This window comes from Labrus bergylta, chromosome 5 (assembly GCF_963930695.1).
Source record: "Labrus bergylta chromosome 5, fLabBer1.1, whole genome shotgun sequence".
Classification (NCBI taxonomy): domain Eukaryota; kingdom Metazoa; phylum Chordata; class Actinopteri; order Labriformes; family Labridae; genus Labrus; species Labrus bergylta.
Genome location: NC_089199.1, coordinates 13,380,037 through 13,404,576, shown reverse-complemented (window position 1 = coordinate 13,404,576; position 24,540 = coordinate 13,380,037). Strand labels below are relative to the sequence as shown.

General features: G+C 40.5%; 2 protein-coding genes across 2 annotated transcripts; one reads left to right on the top strand and one right to left on the bottom strand.

Moving 5' to 3' along the window:
- Window positions 1–576: 576 nt before the first annotated feature.
- Window positions 577–18,479, top strand: si:ch1073-335m2.2 (msx2-interacting protein). The gene is made up of 15 exons (XM_020642404.3): window positions 577–831; window positions 1,941–2,255; window positions 4,982–5,458; window positions 5,627–5,781; window positions 6,233–6,433; window positions 6,571–6,722; window positions 7,923–8,048; window positions 8,136–8,249; window positions 8,339–8,452; window positions 8,540–8,640; window positions 8,933–16,292; window positions 16,646–16,714; window positions 16,826–17,020; window positions 17,111–17,269; window positions 17,443–18,479. The coding sequence occupies exons 1-15, from the start codon at window positions 749–751 to the stop codon at window positions 17,572–17,574; spliced, it is 9,753 nt and encodes a 3,250-aa protein (XP_020498060.2). The 5' UTR covers window positions 577–748; the 3' UTR covers window positions 17,575–18,479.
- Window positions 18,480–18,895: 416 nt separating this feature from the next.
- Window positions 18,896–24,483, bottom strand: prkar2ab (protein kinase, cAMP-dependent, regulatory, type II, alpha, B). The gene is made up of 10 exons (XM_065954869.1): window positions 22,940–24,483; window positions 22,692–22,727; window positions 22,469–22,608; window positions 21,980–22,086; window positions 21,728–21,881; window positions 21,387–21,488; window positions 21,188–21,262; window positions 21,014–21,079; window positions 20,596–20,734; window positions 18,896–19,033 (listed from the first exon to the last, which is right to left on the bottom strand). Exons 1-10 carry the CDS (start codon window positions 23,178–23,180, stop codon window positions 18,909–18,911), a joined length of 1,185 nt encoding a protein of 394 aa, XP_065810941.1. The 5' UTR covers window positions 23,181–24,483; the 3' UTR covers window positions 18,896–18,908.
- Between the last annotated feature and the right edge of the window lie 57 nt (window positions 24,484–24,540).

The following is a 24,540-nucleotide window of genomic DNA, read 5'->3' as shown; positions in this document are numbered from 1 at the left end:
CAAGCCTACCAGACATAGCTTGAATATGTAAATTTTGACGATTAAAGTCGATTATGTCTTAAAAATATACCAGTGATCAACTATTATTAAGGACATATTTCTGGTTTTCATGATTTCATGGCAGATTTTGTCACGTTTTCCAATTAATCGATATGTAAAAAATGACCTGAGGGCCACTTTGAGGGTTGATGGCCTGCCCACCCCTGTTATAGGCTATTGTTTAAACAAATAATGAACACATTTTAAAATGGTAAAGAAGAAATACGTAGTAGCAGTTTTAAAATGTCATTTGTCACTAGTTTGCTTACGAAGACTAAAGCAACTTGTTTGAACGAGTCAGCATTTTTCCTTCACAGATATAACTTAAAACACAATGAACTAGTCTACTTCAACAGTGGGACTTGCACACCTCCAAAACACCATCACTGTAGCAGGAGGTCAAACTTTCGGGTTACAATTTTATGCTGTTCAAAAAATCACGTGTTCATCCCATCCGAGCACGCGCGGTAAACCGAACCCGCCGAGGCCGCGCAGCTCGCGCCCAAAACAACCAAGAGCGAGGCTCCCGCGCGTTCACGTGCACGGACCGAGGACGCAGCAGCTAAAAGCTAAACGGGCATCGAGCTACCAAGGCCCCGGTTATCCCCGGAACACACCGTCGTTCATTTTGTTGAAGCGGATCTCCGACCGGCAGGGATTAGAAACGCGCGAGATCATATGTGTGTTAAGGGGGGAAGAAAGGTGCAATATGGTTCGGGAAACCAGACACCTTTGGGTGGGAAATTTACCCGAACACGTTCGAGAGGAGAAGATTGTGGAGCATTTTAAAAGGTAGGTTACGCAAGAGCGAGCTCCGGTGGCGAAGCAGCGCGCGCTAGGTGCAGCAGCTGGGCAGCCTGCGACTAATGCTAACTCAGCTAACGTTAGCATGTTTTTAAGTTTTACAAAGTGACGGGGTTTCACATGTTTTGACTGTGCCTGGCTGTATCCCGACGATACTTAATAAACTGAGACATCGGAAGGACGACAACCTTTCGTGAAAATGTTTAGAATTTCTCATATTTGGGGAACTTTTTTTGCGATGCAAGAAGGCACGGGAGCTAGCTAGATTTGCTAGCCCAGAAGCTACCACCCAACAACCATTTTGTGGGAAGTCAAGACGTTTTCATAATCAGTACAAGGCAAAGGGCTGCTTATGTTGGCTAGACCCAAACTTTAAGTGCATTGGTTACACCAGCTGCTAACTTGTCTTTATTAATGCCAAACGGACACGTAACTTAATTTCTTTGTTCAGGAGTGTTGTCAGAGAAATATTCAGATGTAGAGACCGATCAGAGACCACAGGACTGAACGACATCAAGTTGTTGAGCTTTCAGTCCACTCGGTTACTTTGTGTTGATGTTTTTAATTCTTTCATGTTGTTGCAAGTACATTTCAAGTTTTTTTGTGTAGCTAGTATTCAAACACTTGATATAAAGCTCAATTATGTAATAATATCACATGCCTTTATCATTCCCACGTCAACATTAAATCACTCCAGTACTCATCTGCAACATCAAATTCAGTCACAATTGTTGGGTCTCCTAATAGATTCGTGTGACAGCTGTGGGTTGGGGGTTTTATGATTTGTATTGTTTTTAAACAGTAACACCTGTGATATCTAAGATGAATGTTTGGGACATTGGATGTTATTAGTTTTTGATTGCAGGCACGGCTTAAGATGCATCCTACAATTCAGATGGTCATTTGTTTGTGTGATAGACCAAAAGGAAACACAGGTGTAAACTTTGGCTCGTAACAACTGAAGTCATTGTTGTATCATTACATCTCTAGTCCTTATTTTTCTTACTCTTACATACGGAGATGGAGCTGCTCTTACCCTATTCTTAGCTGGTGTGTATGTAATTTCCTCCTTGTTTTTCATTGTTATTCTCACACAGGTATGGGCGTGTGGAAAGTGTTAAAGTCCTGCGGAAGCGAGGGTCAGAAGGTGGTGTTGCAGCCTTTGTGGATTTTGTGGATATCAAAAGCGCGCAAAAAGCTCACAATGCCGTTAACAAGATGGGGGATAGGGACCTCCGGACAGACTACAATGAACCTGGGTCAGTGCCTAGTGCTGTACGGGGCCTTGAAGACGGCTCCCCCTCAAGCAGTCGAGACGTTACAGGATTCTCTAGGGGAACAGTTGGTCCTGTGTTTGGCCCACCTGTGTCCCTTCACACCAGAGAAGGACGTTACGAACGAAGAATAGATGGGTAAGTGGACACGGCCTCCCCTGAAATCCAGGGAAATCTAAATATTGGATAGGTGTAAAACCCAAACAGATAGTGGGGCAATTCGTGAGGGATAGAACCCTTATGAGAGTTACACAAAGGTAATTAGGGATTCTTCCACTTTTCATCATAATTGACTCGCCTTTCCCACGGGATCTATGTAAATTACCTACACATTATCATTTGGTAAGATTACTATTATTCAGGGTTTTACATGCGGTTTGGATCTAATATCTGCAAGGAGTATCGTGCTGAGTTATGGATTAATTATTTTTGTGGGGAACGACCTCGGGGAGCCTTTGGATTTAAAAAGAACAACAAAAAAACGTATTTTCCAAAATACAGGATGTAACTATATTTTTGTACGCGGTCTCGCTTGAAATTGGAGGTAAATGCGCATAACGAAGGATGTATTTTTTTTTTTAAGAATCTCCTCAGGCAGTGTATCACCACTTTAAGGATTACCCATCTTGGGTTGTCTTTTTTTTGCTCTTGGCAGCAGTTAATGATTGGACTACTTTTACTGTTTTTTTTGTCTGTGGAATCGACTGGATTTAAGTTTTGCACAAGAGGATAACAGAACTTTATTTTATATACATCACAAAGAAGGACCAGTGTAGGCAATATATGTCCCAGACCATCTAATTTAGGATAAGATAAACAGTATGTCTTAAAAAATGACTACCCCAAACATGGAAGCTAGACCAAGAAGACTTTTCAAGAACAATGAGGATCTTATGAACCAGCAATATTTTTGGAGCTATTCATGTTTTGAATTGATGGCCATGAAGACCCTGAAAGACCACAAAGTTCGGATGTACCCCCTGGATGTACATAAAGCCGATTTGCAATATTGGATGTACGGATGTGAACCCTAGTATGGAAGCTGCTGTTCATTTGGATTACGCAAGTATGGATGTAGCTGTGGAAGACCTCAGTCAGGAAAAAAATGCACTTCATATTAAACATATTTTCCAGTGACAGCGGTGAAGATAACTTTTTTCAGAGTAACTTGAAATGTTGAAACAAACTGATGTAGCCTCTCAGTATGTACACCTGATGAAGATCCATAGATTGTGGAATTATCTCAGGAGCCACTGAGGATTTTATTTGCTTTGATCAATTTGTCTGCCAGTCAGCAAGCGTGTGCCATGCTCAACTATCAACCAGTGGAATACATCTTTGAACCTTTTTGGAAATGTTAAATGAATCCTTACTTTTGGAAAGTGCTACTTCCTCATACCACAAGACAAGACTGATCATATTGGATGTTTTTTCCCTTGATGCACCAACATACTACATAGTCAAATCTGGATTGTGCTCAATTACCCTGAAGTTGATCACCTTTTTTTTTTTTTTTTTATCCATTTTTATTTGTAAAGGTCTTATGTTCGTATTTCCAACCACATGTCCCGAAATCCATTAAAGGTCCATCTTTGTGATTATTTTGTTTTTTCCTTTTTCCATCAAGTGAAGAGAATTAAGTAGCATTACTGTGGATTATACATCAACAATCCTTTGGCCCGGTGCTCCACTGTATTTGAAGAAAATGCGCAGTGTGATTCAAGAGAACCGTTTTTGCCTAATTAAATGAATTGATTTTTTTCCCCCTTGGTTTTTTATTCGGGCTCTCACATTCTGACCAACTAGATTTTATTTGGATTAGTTTTCCTAACTTCTTATTCCAAAAGGTTGGTATTTCTTTGCCCTCTGCATATTTCTTTCTCTAACCTGTTCCTTGTCTAATAAGATTTCCACTGTTTTTAGTGATAATATACATTTCCTGGAAGAAAAATAATATTTGTCTAAAATGCGCACATGAAATGTTTGTTACATAAAATTTATTTGTATGAGGGCCCAATTTTCCATTGATACAAAGTATAGTTTTTCGCAAAATACACAAATCTCATCTCTGCATGAGGATTTTAAATTCAGTACCACCACACTTTTGATATAGGAATTGTCCAGTTGAAAAGTTAAAGAACTAGTTAATTTAGATCTTTCCTTTTTCTTGCCAGCAGTAGATCATGAACAGTAAGTCTCTGAGCCCTTTGGTATCACATGGGGGGCTCTTTCAGTGTGCTTTTTGGACATTTAAGTACTTAAAAGAACAGCTTTTCAACATTGCTGAATTATTTTTTGTAAGATTACTTCAAAGTGGAACAAAGAAGGTTGTGACAATAAAAGTCATTGGTGGCTTCGTTTCATTTGACTGTTAATTTACAGTTTTCAATTCAAGTTTTGAAAATACAATTGTTTTAGACCTTTGCAGGGCCCAGAACTTCTCCATATTATCATCTAAAGACATTTTAAGCATTTTAAAGGTCGACCCAATATGCTATGTCTTGAAGATTTTAATTATTGGGTGTATTTGAGTGACAAATCTATGGCTACGGTCTCTGTTGCAAAACTAGAACCCCATAGCAGATGCCAGAGTTTTGTTATCCATGGTTCTAAATCCAAAATTGACAGCCTTCTGAATTTTTTACTAAGGCAAGAATTACAGGACACCTCTATTAAAAATACTAGTACTGCTCTCTATACCCCTTTTTAGTGAACTTGGACTGACCACACATTTTTTTCTGCTAAGTCACCGTTTAATTTTCAGGATTATGCATTAAGATATCAAAATAGCTTTAGACTCAATAGATTTTTCTGAGAATCTTTGTAACCCTTTTTCTCCTTTCTTCCCTGTTCTTCTTTTGCAGCAGCTCAGAGAGCCGTGACCGTGCATATGAACACAGCCCTTACGGACACCACGACCGCAGTGGCACTTTTGACAGGCAGCGTCATTACAATGCTGATTATTATCGGGATCGTTCTATGTTTGCTGCTGCTGGCCCAGGAAGCAGTGCTATTGCTGGAAGCTTTGAGCCATCAGATCCACATTTTGACTCTAGAATAAGAGACCCCTTTACTCTAACTAACTCTACAAGACGTGACCTATACAGAGATGACAGAGGCCGACGTGTTGATAGAACCTACCATCATCGCCGTAGCCGATCATCTCATTCCTCACAGTCAAGGCACCCTTCCCCACAACGGATCACAGGACAAACCTCTAAAACTCCTCATTCCCCTAAAAGACCTCCTTTGTCCCCTGGTAGAGGCCCACAATCTCGATCCCACAGCAGGTCTTCAAGTTCGGACTCTGTCAGCAGCACCAGCAGCACAGGCAGTGGCAGGTGTGACATCTCTTTTATAAAGATATGACTTGTTCATGTTTCATAGGCTATTTTGGCTGGATAAAAATATTTGATCAGGGAACAATATTTAAGCAGCTTTAGAAAAAAGAAAACACTAATTAATACTGACAATTGTCTGTTTATACCTTTGTTTCTGTGTGACGTTAGTGATTCAAACAGCAGTTCAAGTGATGGTTCTCGGGCACGATCAGTACAGTCGTCAGCTACACATGCCCCTCCCCAGTCTTCTATGGTGCTTGACTCAGAAGAGCCACGCAGAAGCTTTGGAATTAAAGTTCAAAACCTACCTGTGCGCTCTACAGGTGAGTTTATATATGTTTTAAAAGTTTATGTTTAATGTTGCCTGGACTGGGATATAAAGTGGAACATTTGTGTGCAGTCAAAGTTAAGTTGCTTAAGAAGTTCAGGTGACCATGTTCTAAAACTTGGTTTTGCGCTCTTTACTATGGATGTTAGAGCACAAAAAGGATATTTTACTGTAATTGAATGATCTTTGTGTTATGGACAAAAAGTGGTTTACAGACAAAAAACAAGGTTAATGTTAGAGACTCATCATCTGGTATATAACATTTTTAATTTACAATAGTGGTTATACAACTACATGCCACAAGTGTCCAAAAGTTGTTGTCAAACACTAAGACAGGGTATTCAACTAAATTGTACCTGTAAAGAACATTGACCTGGTCAAAAACAATTATTTAATGAATCTCTTTTGGGGATGACATTGAAAACAATTTTTTTGTCCCTCTGCAGACACAAGTTTGAAAGATGGACTTTTCCATGAATTCAAGAAACATGGCAAAGTTACTTCAGTGCAGATCCATGGAGCGTCAGAAGACCGCTATGGTTTGGTGTTTTTTAGACAACAAGAGGATCAAGAGAAAGCCCTCAATGTTTCCAAAGGAAAGCTGTTCTTTGGCATGCTTATTGAAGTCACTGCTTGGAATGGTCCTGGTAAGTGATGACAAACATATTTATATAAATTGATATAAAAAAAGTTTGATACATCTGTACTTTGTTCTGCTCAATAATTTGAGTTTAACATTTAAGAAGAATGTTATAATATTAATGAGAACTTTCCCTTCCCTCAGAAACAGAGAGCGAAAATGAGTTCAGGCCTTTGGATGGGCGCATAGATGAGTTTCACCCAAAGGCCACAAGGACACTGTTCATAGGCAACCTTGAGAAGACCACCAGTTATCAACAACTACTAGATATTTTTCAACGCTTTGGAGAAATTGTGGTATGCAACTACTTGACTTGTTTGACATTTGATTTTTTTTAATGCAGTGTTTCTCACAAAAAGACATTAAGCGGGCAGGCTGCAGAGGTATATGTAATGCTGCTCAAGTGTATTTGCTGCTCATTCTTTTTTTTTATCCATATAACCGTGTATAACTACCTTTCGATAAACAGAGAGCAGGACATCTTTTGGTACGTTCCTCACGTAAATGAAGCAATTGAGGTGCACCGTCTATTGTTATAACCGAAGCTTCTGATGCCATTGTTATAATATTTTTACTGTTAGTTTAAGATGATCATTGCGATACGCATCATCATCAACAAGTCTCCACACACGCAGACAACTTGAGTGTATAAAATGTACTGTGGATGAATATTGTTAAGAGTTGAAAAAATTAAAATAAACCTACAGAACGAGGCAGGAAGGGACAAGCTGCTGTTTCTAAAGCCGGGCACATACTGTAAGATATTTGGCTGTCCCAGATGAAAGCTGATCAATGGGGGCAATATATGTGGTCATGGCTCCAAAAAGGTGGTCCTACATCTCACTGAGAGAGGATCAAATATGACCAATCTCCCAGTCTTGCGACCAAAGATAGACTGCAACAAATATCTGACAGTGTCAGAAGTTTAGGAAGATCATCTCACAATGTGAATGCTTCTACAAGCAACTACCAACCAATATAAATGCAGCATTAAACAAAGCACTAATCAGTTGGACCACATAGGCGCCAGAGCTGTCATAAAATTATGCTAACAATAATGTGACGTACAAATTTAGCCTCTATCCCCCACGATGCTTTTTTCTATGCACATAAATGCCACTATGGCAAGAGCTTTCTTTCTGCTGATCACCATGGCAACCTCGGCTCGAACAGGTTGACACAGTGTGCTGACTTTTATCACAGCCTACAACTCACTAGGTTCCCTAATCACACAGTGGGGCTTGCAATAAACTTGTAAGATTGGGGGGCTTAAGAGAGGAGAGGTGTAGGTGTGTGTTTGTAGATAAGAGAATGGAAGGGAAGTAAAATGAGCAGATTAAAGTTGTGTATGACACTTAAAAGTTTAGAGCATGAAGATCAATAATAGAAAAACTTAATCCTAACCGTAAAAATGTATTTCAATACCCTACCAGGCACAGCGTTACTCTGTGGAAAACGCTAATGTTTGTGAACAATTTTTTTTTTTTTACCTCAAGGATATTGACATCAAGAAAGTAAATGGAGTCCCACAGTATGCCTTTGTGCAGTATTCTGATATTGCCAGTGTCTGCAAGGCCATTAAGAAGATGGATGGAGAGTATCTGGGGAGCAACAGACTAAAGGTAATGTTTACAGTTGACAGTGCTAACATGTTTTAGATTATTCATTTAAAGTATCGTTTTTATATAATTTGAATGTTTTCCGTTTAGCTTGGATTTGGAAAGAGTATGCCCACAACATGTGTTTGGCTAGACGGGTTGGCAACCAGTATCACAGAACAATACCTCACACGGCATTTCTGCCGTTATGGACATGTAGTTAAGGTAAGGTAGTCTTTGTATAAGATGCAGCTTTAAATGTTGATGCTGTGTAATTTGCTAAATTTAAATGTGTTTTTTATCTCCTTTTTAAGGTTGTGTTTGATAGATTGAAAGGGATGGCCTTAATCCTGTACAACAACACAGACTTTGCTCAGGCAGCTGTAAGGGAAACCAAAGGTTGGAAGATTGGTGGCAATAAAATAAAGGTAAACAAACTATTAGTGATTTTATCTGTAAAAATAAATTTCTATATATACACTTAAGTATCCTAACACCATGTTTATATGTGAAAGGTGGATTTTGCAAGTCAAGAGAGTCAGATGGCATTCTACAGATCTATGCAGGCATCTGGTCAAGACATTAGAGACTTGTATGAAATCCCTACTGAACGCCGGTAAATTTCCAATTTTGTTAATTGCATTGATTTAAAAATGTACACAGCCTGTCAAAAATTTGTCAGTTAAACCTTTTATCTGCCATTGAATATTTATTTCAAAAGAAATTAACTCCAATCAATAAGTATAAAGTAAATTAATAATCTTAATCCAAGTTTCATTGTATAATACGTAAGAAGGTTACAGTGACGTAAGAAGGTTACAGTGACTGTGAAACTTAAAATATATATATTTTTTAAAGTAGCAGAAATTATTAATATTCTCTTTCTATACTCTCAATTTCCTCTACAGAGAGGAACGCCGACCTCCATACCACGAGTTTACCGCAGAAAGAGCATACTATGAGAATATACGAACCCCTGGACTCTATCCAGAAGATGCTCGAAGAGAATATGCTGCTCGCAGCAGAGAAAGATTTCCTGATCTTGAACACTATCAGGGTGATCACTTTGACCCACGTTTTCATGAGGACCCAAGAGACTATAGGGACTACAGAGACCCCTTTGAGCAAGACATTCGAAAATATACTTATATTCAACGAGAGCGGGAACGAGAGCGAGAACGTTTTGAGGCTGACCGCAGCAGGTGGAGCCCTTCCCATCCAAGGCGACCCATCACACCTACAGTATCACCTTCACCATCTGAGCGTGCTCCAAGAGACCCAGAACGACGGGTTTACAGCCAGTCGTCTGAGCGAAGTGGTAGTGTGAGCTCAATGTCACCACCAAACTTTGACAAATCTGATAAGACCCTGCTGGACCATGCTTCAAAGAGTGAAAAGACTGAGAAGAGTAATCAAGCAGATCGCGTAGCCGGTGTTGAGAAAACCAAACGTACAAAACGAAAAGAGAAGGGAGATAAAGTGGAAAAGACTAAATCAAGAAAAGCGAAGGGGCAATCCCCGTCAAACCCATTACCCGAAAATGAGCCTGAGACCAGTTTTGATGGAGGTTCTGGAAGAGGAAGGTTATCTGACCCTGATGCTAACGAGAGGCAGAAATCTAAGGGCGACAGTGATAGTGGAAATTCTGCGTCAACTGCTCATCATGACTCTACAAAAAGTGAAAGATCTGAAATGAGTAAAGGTGAGAATTTTGAATTGGATGTAAAAAATCGACCTAAGAAACATCTGAAGTCTGATGCTGGCAATGATGGGAAAGATTCATCAGTGGATTCAGATCGTCTTGCTGCAAGAAAGAGGCGATTTGCAGATTCAAGTGGAAGGACTATTCGTCAGAAAAGAAGCAGGCATGAGGAAGAGGATGGTGTTCAATCCTCTGAATTTGGTGCTAGTGCCACATATTTGAAAGAGTCAGACACTGACAAACACAGAGATTCACAACGGAGAGATTCAAGACTCAAAGCTGAAAAAAGTGGCACACAGAAGGATGGTCAAGAGGATCAGAGGGAACAAAGAGAGAAATCAGAAGGACCTTTGGACCCTCTGGAGTCAAAACGTCATCCAGGGCACACATCCAGAAGGTTTTCTCATGAGGGAATTATAGACCAAAGCAGTGTGAGAGAGCAAGAGCACAATCCTGCTTTTAAATTTGGTACTCAGAAAGCTGAAACTGACAAAAGTGCTAAGACAAAGGAAGACCATGTTGACATTGATCTCTCTCAGAGTTACCGCAAGCAAATGGAACAAAATAGACGGCTGCACCAGCAGCAACAGCAACGGGAGTCTGACAAATCTGACAAACCAGGAAGTCCCCAAGGTAGTGAAACTGAGGACTTGGAACATCGCAGTCTTGTGCATGAAGTTGGTAAACCACCTGAGGATGTCACAGATAATTTCCCGTCTCACAAACTTAAGAAACTAGACCAATTTGAAAGTGACTCTGGGACAAAGCGAGAACGTGTCTACAGGAGCTTCAGACAAAAAAGTGAAGATCCTGACTGGAACAACACTTCCTCTCCGGGACATCAGTATTTTCCTCAGCATGTGGATGAAGACTTTGTGGATCCTTCTCAAAAAGAGCTTAGTAGAAATGAAGAAAAACTTCACACTGATATGGAGTTGTTGGTCAAAAGGACACATAACACTCAGGTAAACAAGCCAAACATTCCTTTACTTAATATGGAAGAAGAGCAACAAAAAAGATGGGAAAGCAGAGTAAAACATGAATTGTTACCTGACCTTAATTTCTCCAGAAGTCTAGGTAAAAATATTCATAATCGTAAGCGTTTGGAATACGGAATTTGGCATGACTTAGAACCTGGGGAAGTACGCTCTGACCCTGAGGAGGAAAGAGACATCAAAAACCAGTCTCCTCTGCCCTCAACATCTATGTCTTTTTCTGATAGGCAGAGAATTGACAGGTTTTCAGACCCCAAAGTAGCACATCTCGAAAGGAACAAATTCTACTCCTTTGCACTTGACCAAACCATCACGCCTGATACAAAGGCTCTGCTCGAACGCGCAAAATCTCTCTCATCTTCCAGAGAAGATAATTGGTCATTTTTGGATTATGATTCCCACTTCGCAAGTTTGCGAAACAGAAAAGATACTGAGAAGGTGGATTCAACACCAAGACCTACTCCCTCCTGGTACATGAAAAAGAAAAAGATTCGAAGTGGATCTGAAGATAAACTTGACGATAGGAAAGAGGAGCCTAAGCCAGAAGAACATGAACGCAGGGAACTTTTTGCCTCTCGCTTCCTTCACAGCCCAGTCTTTGAGCTTGATTCTAGACGACTTCAACACTTGGAACGTAAACATGAAGAACCCGAGCATACTCAAAACCCACAACTTGGTCAGCAAGGGGCGGTAGATGGTGAACTTGACTCCGGGCCAGTTGTCCTTTTCCATAGCCGTTTTTTGGAACTCACGCGTTTACAACAGAAGAATACAACTCCACAGCTTCAAGAGGCAAAAGGAGACACAACACTCACAGATGAGAAAATAGAAAAGGCATGTGTTCCAGAGCAACATGTTTTGCAGTCCCCTGAAACAACAGAGTCTACCATGGAGCCAGAAATTAAACCAATGAGTCCTGTTGAAGTGCAGATTTCTGAACCCAGACTCACACCTGCAACTGTCACACAATCTGTGGTCAAAGACTTTCCTCCAGCAGATCAGAAAAGTGATGTCTTAGCCCCTGAACCATTTCCCTCTCCATCTTTCACAAAAGACGAGGTAAAGGAAGAAGTAAAAGAAAATGAACCTGCTGTATCAATGCAGCATTCACCAACAGAGAAGTCCTCTGATTCAGAACCTGTACAAATAGCAGCACCTGAAACCAGCTATTCAGTGGACAGATGTCACCCTTCTCCTTCTGAGGAGAAATTGGATGTTGTAACAGAGGACGTAAAACCTTTTGGTCCAGAAAAACCTAGCAGGCAGGATTCTCATGATGAGTTTATTAGCAGTTCAGAAGCAGAGCAGGATCCTGAAACAACACAGCCTGAGATGCCAGAAGCCATTAGTCCCATGCCAACTAGTTTTTCAGAGGAATTGGACATTTCCAAGAAGGAGACCCTCCCCACTTTTAAAGCAACAACAGAATCAGAGGGAGAGAAGAAACTTCAAGTTAGTAAAGTGCAGATTCCAATTGATGACACATACGATGAGCCAATGTTGCTACAAAATGAGCATAAAACAAAAGAAGTTAAAACTAAAAAGTGCAAGCAATCCCCTGCTCGAGTGTCACCTGTTCCTGTCATTTCTACCCCAGAGAAGCAAGCAACACGTAAGAGTGAGCGCATTGACAAAGAGAAGCTGAAACGTGGGTCATCTCCAAGAGCTGAAACGAAGTCCACAGCCAAATCTCCTATTCATAGCTCCGACCCTGATATATTGGAGCCAAGCATATCACTTGGTAGAGCAAGACGACGAAATGTTAAATCAGTCTATGCTACCCCAGTTGAAGATGAAACACCAGTTCGTTCTGGCAAGGATATGCCAGAGTTACCTCGTTCTGCACGAAAGCGAGGTCCAGACAAAGATGTGACACAACAACAGATTACTGAACAGGACCAACCTACTCCAACCCCTGTAACAAAGAGAGGCCGTCCTCCAAAGAATCGCAGACAAGGTGATGAGATCTCAACAGTTAAAATAGAAAAATCTAAAATGGACAACAAAGACACAGATTCAAATGAATCAGAAAGCGGGGAAAGAATTCCCAAGGTATCAAGAGGGAAAACATCCCTGTATGGCACAAAGGGTCAATTGAATCAGATGTCCACAGTTCAAGGTTCTGGTTCGGCAAGGAAGGGTGAAAAAAATGAGGTGGCTGAGGATGATGAACATGAAATGGATTTAACTGATGATGATTCCTTGGCCTTGCAAGACTCATCAAGTTTATCTAAAGAAGATCCAACATCTCCAATTGACCAAAAGAAAGAGGACAAAGACAAACAAGGAAGAGAATTTAGCAGAGATAAAGATGTTCTTAATGAAAAGGTTAGTGGGGGCAAATCAAATGGGAAAGAGACAGATTCCCGAGTCTTGGAAGAAAAACCTATCTTGGAAAAAGACAAGATAGTTAGAGGAAAGACGAAGTTGACAAGGACTCCGAAGTCTCCTGTGTTAAAGAACCTCAAAATCAGGCTTAATGTCACAGAGGTGAAAGATCTCCTTCAGTTGGGTGATGATGAGCATGGTAATCAAGATGATTCCTTGAAAAAGGTAAGACCTACTGAACAAAGTGATCATGCATCAAACAGTACCAATGCCAATGAAGGAGATTCTCACAGTGAAGAAAAAGTAAATACCACCTTGGAACTAACGGAGCCGATCGAAACTGCAAAAAGCTTTATTTTACAGGAGCGTGAACTGGAGCAGGCTGTGGAGAACATAGCTAAACTCACAGATCCAGCATTCCCAACCGAACTCCCAACACAACCCGTTCCACCTTCAGAAGTAAAAAATGACCCTGAGGAAGAAAAGCCCTCTAATCCTGCTAGTGAGACAGAGCTCATGGCTGCTATTGATTCAATTACTGCTGAGGAATCAACTGTATCCGTAACCCAAGCGCCTCCACCAAGTGCAGATATAGGTTCAGAACCTGAGATCCAAGACTTAAGTCAGCCTGTAATGGATGAAAAACCTGAGACTAAACTCTCTATACAAGAAGAGCCTGTTCTCCCAACTACACCCAAAAGGGGCACCAAGGGAAGGCCTAAAACACCTAAACGTGCTAAAAGCCAAAAGCAAGTAAAAAAAGATTTTAAGGAAGGACTTTCAAAAAGTGAGGAATTTTCAATGCCTTTAGAAGATAAAACAGCTGTTAGTGTAAAGATTGTTCCTGAAACAACTCCATCATCAGCAACTGCCACCGTTATTACTCCTACTACCTGGAAGCCAGAGTCTGAGCCTTCACCTGTCAAGACTACACATGCAGATTCAGAGCCATCTTGTGACGATCAGAATCCAGATCTTAAATCTCCTAACCCCCAGTCCAAGAGTCCAGTATGCCTAAAGCCTCCACAGGTGCCAACAGAGTGCATCACCCCTTCCTTGTCTCCACTAGCTAACAGGCCAAATATCAGACCCATTCAAACGAGTAGAATTCCCGTTTCTCCCCCAGACTGGCGCCACCAGTCTAAAGAAACAGGACTCTCCTCCTCACCTGTCATACCATTGGCATCCAAGGAAAACCGGCCTTTACTGTTAGACTCTGAAAACATTGATATTGTTCTTGGTTCAAGTGACTTGAGACAAATTCTTATGAAACACAAAAATATTTCCCTTGCAAGCAGTGGTCCTATTCCAAGTAATCTGCCTACCCTACAAGACCAGAACCTCTCTGAAAGTAATACTCCAACTGTTGTGCCAAATAAGCCGTTACTACCGGATAGTAGAATGCCAATCCATCCAGCTTCACCAATTGTTCGACCTCCAGCTTCGCTACCATCTCCTGAGACAAAATCTGTAATCTCTGTTATCGCCTCTACTGCAACCTCTGTTATCAGCCGGGTTTGCAACCCTCCTGAGCCCGAGGACAAATTAAACATGAACATTGGGAATCCCTGTGTTGATATGGCTTTACCCAAACAAACTTACAGGCCTAGCAAAGATGAAATTGGATCATACCATGTTAGTGATGAGGGGGGAAGCACTGGACGTTTCATTGTGGAGAGCCCCAGTCTTGGAACAGGATCTTGCCCAGGTCTGAGAGTAAATACATCTGAAGGAGTGGTAGTATTGAGCCACTCAGGCCAGAAAACAGAAGGACCCCAGAGGATCAGTGCAAAAATAAGTCAGATTCCACCAGCATCAGCAGGTGACATGGAATCTCAACAGTTGGTATCCATGCCCCAGATAAAACAGGAACTGTATGGCCACTCAGGACTTCAAAAGGGACCTTCATTGCAGGGAGATCATGGGCATCTTGGAAAGACTCAGTCAGCCTTATCTTCCATTAAACAAGAAAGCACTGTTTTGGAAAAGATGGAATCTACTTACCAACCTGGACCTCAAGGAGTAGTAAAGCGTCTCTCACAGGGAAATCAACAAGTAATGAGTTACCATCAAGAGTACATGCCAATGAAACATCCAAAGAAAATGGACACTGCTGAACATCTCGGTACCGATGGGACTAAACCACCTTGGACTTCTGCTATAAGTCCTGCTTTAAGTCCCCATTTGCCGTCACCACCTGGTAACCATGTAGGATTTGTCACAGCTGCTGGTGAAAGAGCTCCTTCACACATCAGTGGAGTCAAACAAGAACCACGATCACCTCGCAAGTCCAGCCACCCACACTCACAGTTTACTAAAGTATCCTCACCCATTGGCGCCTCATCACCAAAAGGCATACCAGTGATGTTATCGACTGGTCTTCCTGCTATGCAACAGTTTATTACCGGTGTTCATCATCCAGAACAATCTGTAATTATGCCACCTCACAGTGTGCCTGGTGGTTTGGGACGGATGTCTCCTCACCGTGTTTCACAGTCAATCCCAGTAGGGCATCTTGTCCAAGGAGATGTACGTGTCAATACTCCACCACTTTCTGTGATGAGCTATGGGATGCATAGTGAGACACTTGCCTCTCCCTGGTCTGGCTCTATGCAGCAAAGACCCACATCACCCCAGGCTGTAGGCAGAGACAAGGTACTCAAGATGAACCCTGCTTCTTTGCGGGGTCATGATGGCGAACAGGAAGAACCCAGACGCTTCCACCAGGCTCCTGGGAGACAACCTGGCACACAACTCAAACCAGAGACATTGCAATCAGATCCTCGTGGACCTCTGCGTGGTAGTGTCCAGTTAGAGACTTACATGGCACAAAGGGATATGCGTGTGCTCTTGCATCAACAGGGAGAGCGCCTGGCCACGGATTCACATTCTGGACATATTCAAGAGATTCTTCCTCCCTCTACTGCACCTTCCAGCCTACCTTTATCCTTGTCTCCAAGGGCACATGTTTTATCTAAAGGTGTATCTGAAAAAGATATAACAAAGCCTTTGGAGGCAAAGAGGCCACAATCTCCTCTTGCAAAAGATGGAATGATGGGAATCCGACAATCAGGGCAAGCAATTGCATCTCCCCAGAGAGTTCAGCTAATAACACCAGGACCTAGTGGTGCATTCCCAGAGTACTCATCAATGTACTCAAATCCAAGAGGCACCCATTCTCAAATACCAGAGACGTCTCCTGCTGGAATGAACCAGCCACCATTGAGCGTCACACCAACCTTGGTGAGTTCTCTTCACTCAACTATCTGTTTTTGTCAAATACACTTTATTTAATATAATATAATCTGAAACAACAGTCCTGCATTCATTCTCATATGTTATGTTTAGTTATTATTGAAACTGCTCTAAAGAGGTATTCATTTAACATTATGATCATTTTAAAACAGGTGGTTTTTCATACTATTTTGCATTAACCTTAGATGTTTTTACCTTTTTAGTCTAAGATGAACCCTATTTAAAAAATAAAAAAGGAAAACCATGAGCTGGTCAATTGGGTGTGATTGCTAACCTGGGTTGTTATCCTCATCTTACAGAACCTGTTCATGACACATTGTACTATTCTCCTAAATCCTTAGGGCGCAGACCTCCAGGCCAAACCAGATGGCAAGATGACCCAGCCAGTTAATATGGTGCAGTTGCTCACGGTAATAAATAAGTTATTACAAACATTTGTTTTCAGGAGTTTATTCCAGAACGAGAGTTGGCCCTGTATGACATTACGTAATGACTTAATTTTTTGTGTCTTATTAAACCAGAAATACCCTATTGTGTGGCAAGGCCTGCTGGCACTGAAGAATGACCATGCTGCAGTACAGCTGCATTTTGTCTGTGGCAACAAAGCTTTGGCTCATCGATCCCTTCCCCTGCAAGAAGGAGGCGCATTGCTCAGGATTGTCCAGAGAATGAGACTAGAGGCTTCACAACTGGAGAGTGTAGCCCGAAGAATGACTGTATGTATCTTTTGCCCTGTCTCACATAGTCAAGTTTTTCTCTTAATCTAAATCAAATCTGCTCATAAAATATCCTTTTGCTGCCTATAGGGGGACAGTGATTTCTGTCTTCTCCTTGCTCTGCCATGTGGCCGAGATCAAGATGATGTCCTGAACCAAACTCAAGCTTTAAAGGCAGCTTTCATCAACTACTTGCAGGCAAAATTAGCTGCTGGTATCATCAACATACCCAACCCTGGTTCCAATCAGGTGAGACATGATTGTTGTATGTAAATGTTTTTTTGTCTCTGTTATCAGGTTTTTTGGGGGTTTTTTTTTTAACCGATTAATTTTGCTTAATCTAACAGCCATCTGGGATCAAATCTGTAGGTTCTCTGTTGCATCAAATGTTGAATTTCAGATTATCTTTGTTTTTCCCCCAGCCTGCCTATGTGCTCCAGATTTTCCCACCATGTGAATTTTCAGAGAGCCACTTATCCCAGCTCGCCCCCGACCTTCTGAACAGGATCTCCAGCATCTCACCACACCTCATGATTGTCATCACCTCTGTGTAACCTTCACTGCTGGGAGCTGTTCCTTTTAATGGATGTTCTCACCTATGAGCCTCAGGAAACCAGAGGAATATGAGAACTTCTTTTTTCCTGGACACAAACTGAAATGCGTAGGATGTACCCGATCCAACACTTGCTTGTTTCCATCAGTCTTTTTTCTTTTGTCTGGTGTTTTTGTCCTTCTCGAAAGAACTCAGGGATGGACCAAACCAGAATCCAGTCTTATTTGACCATTTCTCTGCTGTATTTCTATTTATTGGAGTTTATTTTTAATGTTCGGAGAAGCTCTGAAGAAAAAAACCAGGATATTTGATGAACAAGATTGAGTGACTTTCCGGGTGGCCTTTTTTTTTTTTTCCATTAGTCTTTTATTGATTGTCATATTCATTTCTTCTTCTCTTCAAGAGAAGTTCATTGAAGCTGTTGTGTCACAGTGGCTGAAAGACATTTCAACCTGTAATTTTAAATAATTATTTACAGACTTCCTCACCCAGGCTTTCTTTAGAGGAGGGAGAATTAACTTGTGAAACCATGGAGACTCTGTAGAGGACCACGTACGCTTAACAACTCTTTATTTCCACCAGCTCTGCTCGTTTTCTCACTACTGAAGCAGTTACATCTTTGGCCACCTGCCTTTACATTGAACAAGCTACATTACATTTGGGAATTTTTGGATACAGGACTTTGTAAATATTTTAAATATTTAAATTTTGACTATGGAGCTTGGACATCTTGACACAGACTTGAACTCTGGGACATACCAGTGTGCAGAATGCGAAACTTCAATGGATAGCCTTGATTTTTGGGTGTAAATACTTGTCACATGAAGGTTGGCAAACTCCTGTGCAGTCTGCTGATGGCACTTGATATTTTGTAACTCAAATAAAACAAACTCCAGAAAACTTGAATATAGAAGATATAATCCTTTATTTTATATGTTGTGTTGTTTGTTTTTTTTAAGAATCTTGGTTGGCCAAGTGCAAGTGGTTATTGGTACAGCACTTGGACAGTATTATTGAATCATCAGTCCATGCCTGACCAGCTGAGTAAAATAAACTCAAATGAATTTGTATTTGAAATGTATTATTAAAGAAAAGCCCAGAATACCTTTGCTCCATCCTTAGCTTGTATTTGGTTTGGCAGCTCCAGGTGGCATTATCGGCCACCATAAATCAGTTAACCAAATTATATTGTTAGCAATGGGGGCAAACAAGACCAACCAACAAAATATAAAACAGAAAAGGCTGTATGTTCCATTTACATCAAAGGGAAGAATCATGTTGTATGCACTGCTACTATGTTAAACTAAAATACTACTTTGTTATAAAATTCCATATCTAGTGTTTTAAATCTACACTGGAACCAAAGAGTGCCACCAGCTGGTCTTCATACTGGGAAATATTCCTCTTCATGATGTCCATACAGGGTCCCAGCAAACGTTCAAAGGCCTGGATGTCAATTACTGAAAGAAATGGGAGAATATAATGATTGTTTTAGTTTCCCATCCAAGTTTGCAATTAGCAAAGCATAGAATGGTGCATAACTATTTTTTTAATGACCGCAAATTTTGTTATATGGGGGTTGTACCACTAAGCAAGATCAGAGGGTAAGTCTGGTCTGTTGAGCCTGAAGTGTCCCATGTCACGAAGCTGGCTTTCTTTTAACCTGGCTGGATCACCATGGTAACTTCCTCTAGACTCCAAACGTGGTGAGGACCAGGTGCTAAGAGTTACAGCCTAAAATGAGCTGCAAAGTGTTGTATTATTATCTGGAAATGTTCTCCATGAGAAATATATATCTATGATGTGTGTTGAAATTGCTTTGCAGTGTACCCCTATGATGGTCTGCTTCAAAGTAGGCACATAAGGTGTTTTCTACTATAAAAACTTGATGAGGCAAATCAATGTAGTGTTAAATGGGAGGTAAAGAGAAAAAAAAAAAAAAATTTAACTAGTGGATACTTTTCTAAACTAAGGACCCATTTGCCTCCACTAAAATCATTGTAATCTTTTGGAGACTGTAAAACTGTAGTCCTTGATGTCTGAAATCAAATAAATGATCAGGTCTCTTAAGCCCACAGATGAGAGTAAGAAAACCTAAGTCAAGACCTCCCTGTTCAGATGCATTTCAGTGCCTGCCTTTTTCTGTGTTGGTTCCTTATTGAATGTAAGAAAAGATTTAAGAATTATGGATCATGTTGCTCCTATAGATCATTTTAGCAAAATGTTCAAGTTGTCTGCTTTCTCTACCTAATCCCATGTGTTCTCAGGTAGACATCAAGGGGCTGTGTGGACCACTGGAAAGAATCTAAACACTGTTTAAATCCCACATGTTCCTCAGTTGGTGCCATTAAAAAAGTTCCCAACATCACATGCCTACTCGGATCTAAAAAGGACAGATCCATGAACTAATGCTTTTTAGTCAAATTCTATCTTGTAATCAGTATAATAATGTCAGTCCTCTCTGTTAATGTCCTTTATTAGTTATTATGTGCCCTCTGCAGACATACTACCTCATTCTTGGCTGGGATGTGGAAACTTCCATGGATCAACACTACAGCTCACTACAGTACTTATAGTATTTAACAGGCTTTTTATTATCTGTTAACCAGTCATTTTTATCCATGCAGTAATGGCAATAGTTCCAATATTATTACATTTAAGCAGAAGAACTGAATAGTCTTATATTTCACTTGACATACAGGAAATAAATTATGCGATTCTTTAGAGGAAACAATGTTAGAGTTTCCTGGAATTGTGCTGCTGTGCATGAGACTGGAAACAATCTCTTTGCTGTGAGGGCCACAGCCATACCGTATAATAAAGTAAAAGAAAAGGAGCCTTTGGATACTATACTGCAACTGATACTACACTGCTGACCTTTTGACCCTATCGCAATACTGTAACTACAAAATGAGTTAGCTGTTTGTGTTGGTTCAACAGTAGAAGGCTAAAAAAAAGAGCAAAAATTACAGTTATGATACTATGAAACAGTGAGAGATAAACTCTGGTGTCTGCAACATACCTAAACATTTGGTTTCTCCAACAGCATAAACTGATGCTGCTCGAGGTTTGTTGGTGACCAGCGCCAGCTCCCCGAAATATTGTCCCCGAGAGCAACGAGCCACCTCCACCTCAGAGTTATCCAGCTGGCCTGCCTTTGTCTGTAACCCAAACACAGAGGAACCTGTGAGTCCTGCAGTAATTAGCTACATTAATATCATGAACTACATTAAAATACTAAAATATTGTTTATGCAAAATGAAAAACAAAACAAATACAGAGCAAAGTGAATTCACAAAGGAAGCTTAGGTCACAGTCATTTACAGTACTACATGATCAATAGAAATAACATACAAACTACAACATTAGGTCTAGCTAACAGCAAAAGGTAGCCATCATAATTCACAGATACAACCCTGAGAATAATGCACACTACTTACTTTGCTTTTTATCATGATCTTAACCTCTCCCGATTCAACAATGTAAAAACAGTCAGCCTCGTCCCCCTGCAAATACAGGAAACAGCACAATTTCCAATTTTATTAAGTGTAACATGTTCATTTTTAAATACAAAATCAGCCAGAGATACATCAACAAATATCCCAAAACTTTACTTGTCTTATTAGGCATTCTCCGTCTTTGAACACTCGAGCTCCCAAGACATCTACAATCTTCATCCTCTCAGAGAGCTGGTGAAATGAACACACGACATGGTGACAGAAACAAAATATTACTGAGCTTTACGCTGACACTGATTGTCAACTTATGATATGGTCATTTAGTTTGATAAGAGTTTGTGCTTTAAATACAAACCTCCAGAGACTTCAGAAGAGGAACACACTCAATGAAGGCCTCGTACATCCTCCTCTTCTTTGCATTATTTCTAACAATGAGTCTGTGAAATGTGGCTCGATCCTGAAAGATTAAAAGACCTTTGTGTTATATCTTAGCTTGTTATGTTATTTTGATTGACTTTCAGTGGACGAGCAGATTTGAAAAAACAAAACAAAAAAACTCCTCTTCAGTTTCTCTTGTATCTCTCACGTGTAATAACACAACATGCTGGTGGCATGCTGCCTGGTATTAGCTCAACACTTTGTACACTCCCTTAGAAGCAGTGTGCTGCAGTGAGCAAAATGCTCTTTAACACTCACCAACCCCCACAGAGCGCCCTCCTGTGTTGCAACAATGGTAGCCGCTCTTGGTGTGTTGTACATGAGAGCCAGCTCGCCGAAACTCCCTTTATTGTCATATTTTCCTACACACACATTCGCTCCATCCTTCTCCACGAAAATGTCATACACACCCCTGGAAAGAAGACGAGACACAGACAAGAAGATAGAAGTCTTTAGGGTAAAGTCATTTGGTTATAAAACAAAATAAACAAAATCATTTCCTTCTCTCACTTCTCAATGACGTAGAAATTGTCTCCATCCTCTCCCTGGTCGATTATGTGTTCCTGAGGTTTGACCAACACCTCGAACATGCCGTCCAACACCTCTGAGAACTGCTCCTAAACCACAGTAAACCAGGAAAGCCTTTACAGCAGGACTATTCAAAGTGATTAAGATCCAAACTAATAGTCATTTAAAAAATATTTAGTTAAAACAAAATGTGATATTAAAAAATGAATAAAAAAAGGATGTGAACCACGGCTTTATCCTTAGAGGATATGTGGAGCATAAAAATTCAATATTGCTTTTGTCTGTGTTGTAGTTTGGGTGCATTAAGCAGCTAATCTAATCAGATATATAGGCTAACTTCAGTGCTTTCATTAACTCTAGTTTTTAAAGACAAAGTAAGCCAGTCCAACAATAAAAGAAGTGATGAGTTTTAATTTGTTGATTTGATGGTCTCATCAAGAACTCTGCAGAAGCTAATCTGTGCAGCTTTACCGGCTCAAGTGTTTTAAACAGTAAAATGTCTTTGCAGGCGTCCTGGAGTCTGCGGCGCTGCTCGTCTGTTTTGGGATGCACAACCCGAGGCTCTGAGTCGTCGTCCTCGTCATCATCGGGGTTATACGCCTCTGCACAGACTGCAGCAGAACAGACAAGTTATAACACTGCAGAATGTACCGTTGATATCCTATGGGTTACGCATGATGTTCCAGTTACTGACCTGAAACTCTGCGGTTGTATTTACTTGCTATAGATTCTGCGGGAAGAGAAACAAATATATTTTTAAGATTGATAGTCTGATCATTGTTGATTATTTGCTTTGTATGCACAGCTTGCAAATTCTGGTTTGTACACAGTTCCTCCGTTTTCTTTAGTTGCTGTTGAGCATGTAAGGTAACAGTTTTTAAGGTTGTATCTTATATTACGAGCAAAAATAAATAAATCACAAAGTAACATAATAATACTCACTAACAGTCTCTTCCTCCTCCTCATCTTCCTTATTTGACTTTGGTTCAAAGGTCACTCCTTTCCGTGAGGATTTGAAGCTGCGTTTTTTCTGGCCCTTTTGGTCATTTTTTTGGCCCTCCAGAATCGTTGTAAAATGCTGCACCGCAAATTCAACCAAGTTAAGAGGCCTGCGACGAAGCACCTCCACCGTGTATCCCTGCAGCAGCTCCCTCAAACCAGCCGGTATCTCCACAGTACTCATCGTAAGGGTTCAGAGGTCACTGACTGGATTCTGATGGTAAACTAAAAAAATACTAATCTAAGTTTCAAATATTTGGATTTAATATACGTGGATCTGTCTGAACTGTCATCACAGGAACTATCTGACTCCCCCCTCTTGTCTCACTAACAGTCAGCAGTGTATTGATTTCTGTATTTAGCACGGCCTGTTGGAAAGTATTGATCAGGACTTTTCACATCACATGTAATTAGAGGCTGTCTGATGGATTATATGTCAGCACTTTGGCAGAGAGAAACAGAGAGAGAGAGAGAGCTTTGAATAGCTGCAAAATCAAATAAATATGTCTAAAAGATACAAAAAAAATGCTCATGAGACTTTTTAATACAGGAACATGATCATAAATTCATACTATGAAACCATCTAAAAACACTTGTGAACAAAAACCTCAGCAGTTTGAGAGATTTTTGGAGCTTTTTATGCCTTTATTAGAGACCAGAAGAGAGAGTAGAGAAGGACATTCGGCAAAGAAGCCACAGGTCGGATTCAAACCCAAGCTGCCCGCTTTGAGGACTGTACCCTTTGTACATGGGGCATGCAAACTAACCACTAGGCCGTTATATTTTAATGTTTTAAGAGGACATATTATACCCATTTTCCACCTTTTCAGACAGTCTCCTGTGGTCTAAATGAAACATCTGTGCTGTGCTTTGGTCAAAATACAACATGAATCAAGCACCAGAGGTTTGTGACCCTGTATAAACCAGCTCTCTCAGAATGCTTCATTTTTGGTGCGTGTCTAAGTTTTCCCGGTAGACATCACTCCTCTGTAGCGAGAATTAAAATGGCAGACCTGCGCAACAGTTTTGTTCTAGGCTGGAGGTGGAGTCCATGGGTGGAGATATCAGGGGAGGGGAGGGTATTTAAAAAAAAAAAAAAGTTTTAACCAGAATCCAACTTGTGACATCACAAGTTGAGCAAATTTGAAACAGAGCATTTTTCTCTGTGTTGTAAGACTTATGCAGAACACAAACAAAGGACTGGATGGGTTTATTTCACATTTTGTGGGTCGGGTGACGCTCAGGTTACCCAAATATGTTCAAAAACACTGTCAAAGTGGATTTTTCACCACATGTCCCCTTTAATGTTTCAGGTAGTAGGTCCCCAGAAAAAAGTGTCTTAAACCAGTAGACCTTATTGTAATGATAATTGTTTTATCTTTATTGTGGACATACTTTTTTTGTGTTGATTTTAATTACAAATGTTAGTTTCTAAACTTGTGTGCTATTACATTTATATTCTTATAACCTTACTGTCATGGTCTATAAAACATAACTATTATTATGCAGTGTTGTTATTTTTTAATGAAGTTCAGTTTATGTTC

Excerpts from the sequence above, each read along its gene's own strand:
- prkar2ab (XM_065954869.1), bottom strand. The coding sequence starts at position 23,180 with ATGAGTACTGTGGAGATACCGGCTGGTTTGAGGGAGCTGCTGCAGGGA. Across the intron at positions 22,609-22,691 it reads ATACAACCGCAGAGTTTCAG|TCTGTGCAGAGGCGTATAAC; the intron begins GTCAGTAACTGG and ends GTTCTGCTGCAG. Across the intron at positions 22,087-22,468 it reads TGTTTAAAACACTTGAGCCG|GAGCAGTTCTCAGAGGTGTT; the intron begins GTAAAGCTGCAC and ends ACTGTGGTTTAG.
- si:ch1073-335m2.2 (XM_020642404.3), top strand. The coding sequence starts at position 749 with ATGGTTCGGGAAACCAGACACCTTTGGGTGGGAAATTTACCCGAACAC. Across the intron at positions 5,459-5,626 it reads AGCAGCACAGGCAGTGGCAG|TGATTCAAACAGCAGTTCAA; the intron begins GTGTGACATCTC and ends GTGTGACGTTAG. Across the intron at positions 8,250-8,338 it reads GTTATGGACATGTAGTTAAG|GTTGTGTTTGATAGATTGAA; the intron begins GTAAGGTAGTCT and ends CTCCTTTTTAAG.